Source organism: Trachymyrmex cornetzi, unplaced genomic scaffold (assembly GCF_001594075.2).
Source record: "Trachymyrmex cornetzi isolate Tcor2-1 unplaced genomic scaffold, Tcor1.1 scaffold302, whole genome shotgun sequence".
Classification (NCBI taxonomy): domain Eukaryota; kingdom Metazoa; phylum Arthropoda; class Insecta; order Hymenoptera; family Formicidae; genus Trachymyrmex; species Trachymyrmex cornetzi.
Genome location: NW_017297714.1, coordinates 264,466 through 268,060, shown reverse-complemented (window position 1 = coordinate 268,060; position 3,595 = coordinate 264,466). Strand labels below are relative to the sequence as shown.

At 28.2% G+C, this 3,595-nt stretch overlaps 1 protein-coding gene across 2 annotated transcripts in view; it reads left to right on the top strand.

The window, feature by feature from the left end:
- Window positions 1–3,595, top strand: part of FucTA (glycoprotein 3-alpha-L-fucosyltransferase A) — a 58,596-nt gene that overhangs the window by 47,824 nt on the left and 7,177 nt on the right. For both annotated transcript variants that reach the window (XM_018509519.1, XM_018509518.1), the window contains exon 2: window positions 1,487–1,728. In XM_018509519.1, coding sequence (XP_018365021.1) covers window positions 1,561–1,728 — 168 coding nt within the window. In that variant the 5' untranslated portion in view covers window positions 1,487–1,560. The remainder of the gene's footprint in view (window positions 1–1,486; window positions 1,729–3,595) is intronic.

Genomic DNA, 3,595 nt, shown 5'->3' with positions numbered 1-3,595 from the left:
ACACACTTCTCCAGTTACAACGAAGTCCAAAAATGGGTGGATGAATGGATCGCCTCGAAAGACACCGCGTTCTACCGTCGTGGGATTGCCCTGTTACCGGAGAGATGGGAAAAAGTAGTAGAAAATGGAGGAAATTACTTTGATTAAGGTATTCATTCATCTTCCCTTCGAAACAAATCGATTTTCTAAACGAAAAAACGATAGGAATTAAGTTTAACACCTAATATAATGCTCAAACCTTTTTTTTTAATCGAACTTCACTGATAATCCAGTGCCAAATACGTCACTGGATGATTAGTGAATAGTGGCATACTTGGTACTGATATTAGTGATTATCCATTGATTCAGATTTAGGGGCCGATTCTGTAACTCTTAACGACAGTCGTTGATGTCGTTGCGCAGATATTATGTGGAGTAAAAAAGCTGCGCAATGACATCAACGACTGTCGTTTAAGAGTTACAGAATCGACCTCTTAGAGAGTACTTAATTATCCTATATAATTATATTCTCGTTATATATTACAATAAATTAAATTTAGGTAAAATTCTACATGATATTCATTATATTATCTACACTGTTAAATATATAGTGTCAAATTTAACCTAATGTGAGTCGCCACTGCTCTTACTAAATTTATCGTTATTTTATACTAAAACGATAATTAAATTTGCCACTATATCGTGTCAATTTGACACTACATAGTGACATCACATAGTGTCAAATTGACACGGTATAGTGTCAAATATAATCATTGTTTTAATATAAAATAACAATATAATTGAGTAGAAGCAGCGGCGGTTTACATTAAGTTAAATTTGACACTAGATTAAACAGTATATAAAAAGGATTATTTAGTTTTTTGAACCACTCTACTTAAATGAATTATTTTTGAAGTTAAATCGTGTCATGTAAAACGAAAAAGTTATGAAATAAGGATGTAATTTAAAATCTGTATTATTATATCTTCTATATATTGCATACATGCCCGGAAATCATATCTTATCTCGGAAAATAAATGGGATATGATATAACAAAAAATTATAAAATAAAATAAATTACTAAAGTCTATTTTTATTTTCTTGTACTTTTATTATACCTTTTATTATATATATATATATATAGTATTTTGTATTGTAGATTTACATATTTACATACAAAATGTAATTACATTTTTAAGCATATTTTTACCACATTAGTCGGTACTATTCTTTATTTCATACAAAAAGCTTTCGAATATTTTTTCAAAGAAGAAGAGGAAGGATATTAAAAAGATATTAAAAAATCTTTCAATTATTAACTTGAAAGACATTAACACAATATTAAAAAATCTCTTATTAAGTTGAGAGATTTCTTAATGCCATCATCAGCAAATTATCATTCGCGAATTATCTTTTAGTTTATATTACCTCGTATGACATGTTCTTTCCAGATAATTTGCAAAGATCGATCGATATCTCATTTATTCTTGATTGACTTTCATTATAGCGTAGCCGAATGTCGTGGAGTTAAGTGACGCATGGCTAGATAAGGAACTTGTCCGACTTAGGGAACTGGGAGGTATGGCTTTGCCGCGTTTTTCCCTGAAGAGATACTTTTTCTACGTGCTATGTCTGACGGGCACATTGATCGTTCTGCTAAATCTCCTGCGAGAGGACGAAATATGGCACAGCATGCGACCACATCCCGGTCCGCCACAGGCTGTTCGAGTTACCGGCGACATACCGAAGGTATGTGCTAAATTATTAATTGTTCTAGATTAATCGATGCGAAAGTCATCATTATCTGATCATGGAGAAAATAGTCAGTTACATAAAAAGTGTATCCTTTTTACAACATTTCGTTTTGTAAATTTGAAATAGAATAACGATATTGTAATATTCAGAAGCATACAAAAAGAGAGTTAGTCATCCGCGTGCAAAAATAATTTTTGTCATCCCAGAAGTGCGCCTATATGTATAGTTATTCGTATATAGAAATTGACTAAAAAAAAGGAAATAAAAAAGAAATCGTGCTAAATATGAATTATCTTTTTCGAATTTTAATTCTTCAAATTAGAAAAAGATAAAAATAAGTTAATCTATGTATATGTGTATGTCTGTATCTCTAGAATTATCTTTTTCAATTATTCATTTTTATCAATATACATAGATTAACTTCTTCTGTACTATTTCTATCAATGTAGATTAGCTTTAATCTTAGTTTTACTTACTTTTTATTTTCTTCTAGTCATAAGAATTAGAAAAAGATAAGTTAGAAGATTAAAGTTAATCTATATTAGAAATGGACATAATAAAAGATTAAAGTTAGTCTATATTGATAGAAATGAATAATAGGAGAAAATAATTTAATAAAGACGCTGCGCCAATATTTAAGAAGCTATGATTTTGTCGTATTTGTATTGTACGACCAAATATAACTTAATGAAGTTCGGTTTTGATCGCCTCTGGCTTTGGCCGTCTGTGTGCTATGCAAGCATTGTTCGTTAGACACATTCCTGATAATATTAATTACCTTTTATTAACCAGATTAATAAAAATTGTAATATTAAACATTTATTTTCGACCTTTATTTATCTCAAAAATAATTAAATGATATTTATAAAATCTTTTTTATCTTGATTATGTTCTTTTTTATATATTGTAATTTGATTCCTCTAATTATTCTGTATATAAAAGTATTAAAGAAGAAATATAAAAAAATCCAAAAAATCAATAGTTTACGAGATATTTAATATTTTATATCAGTATGTGCCAGAATAAAGTATAAAATATATTGTAAACTATTAGCTTTGTAATAACTCACCCATAATACTTTTATATGCAGAGGAATCATATTATGTAAAAAAGTCATATAATTTAATTTTAAAAAGTGGAGATGATCTTTATATTCTTTTGGCGCCTCCATCTAGAAAAAAAAACAATGTGACCAAAATGTGTTCAAAATCATTTCGCTTATTTTTGAAAAATTTTTTTGTCAAAAATAAACAAATTGTTCAAAATGTTCGATTTAAATGGATTGTCCTATAATATATAAAAATTTGCAATGTATAATAATGTTTATACTTTTTATCATCTAACATATTGAAAAGTATATGACTCTTGCGCTAAAGGCAATATGTAAGAGTTCTTCCTCGTTTAAATAAAATTAATCTTTGTTTTAAGTTGTACGTTAGAATTTTCAAATTACAACAATTTTTTTGTAAAAATACGAAATACTGCACATAATATTGTTGAATAAAAATATCTTTAATAAATATTAATAAGAATATAATGTAATTTATTCATAATGTCGATGTATTCCATAAATTTTTACTACAATATTTTCCTATGAGACATGTGAAATATCTCGTTGCGTAATACATAGCTCATAGTTTGATTTATTCATAGCTGCAGATATTTCTGCGGTATCGGTTGTAATTGCAAATCGATATCATTTTGGAAGAAAATAGAACAAGAGTATATTGAATATTATCTCGATTTGTACAAAACATAATACTTTTTATCGATCGAAATATTGGATAAAGATACCAGGTATGTAAATATGAAACCGGAATTTACCAATAGATGGCCATAGCTGTCAATGTAGTTGCCGTCA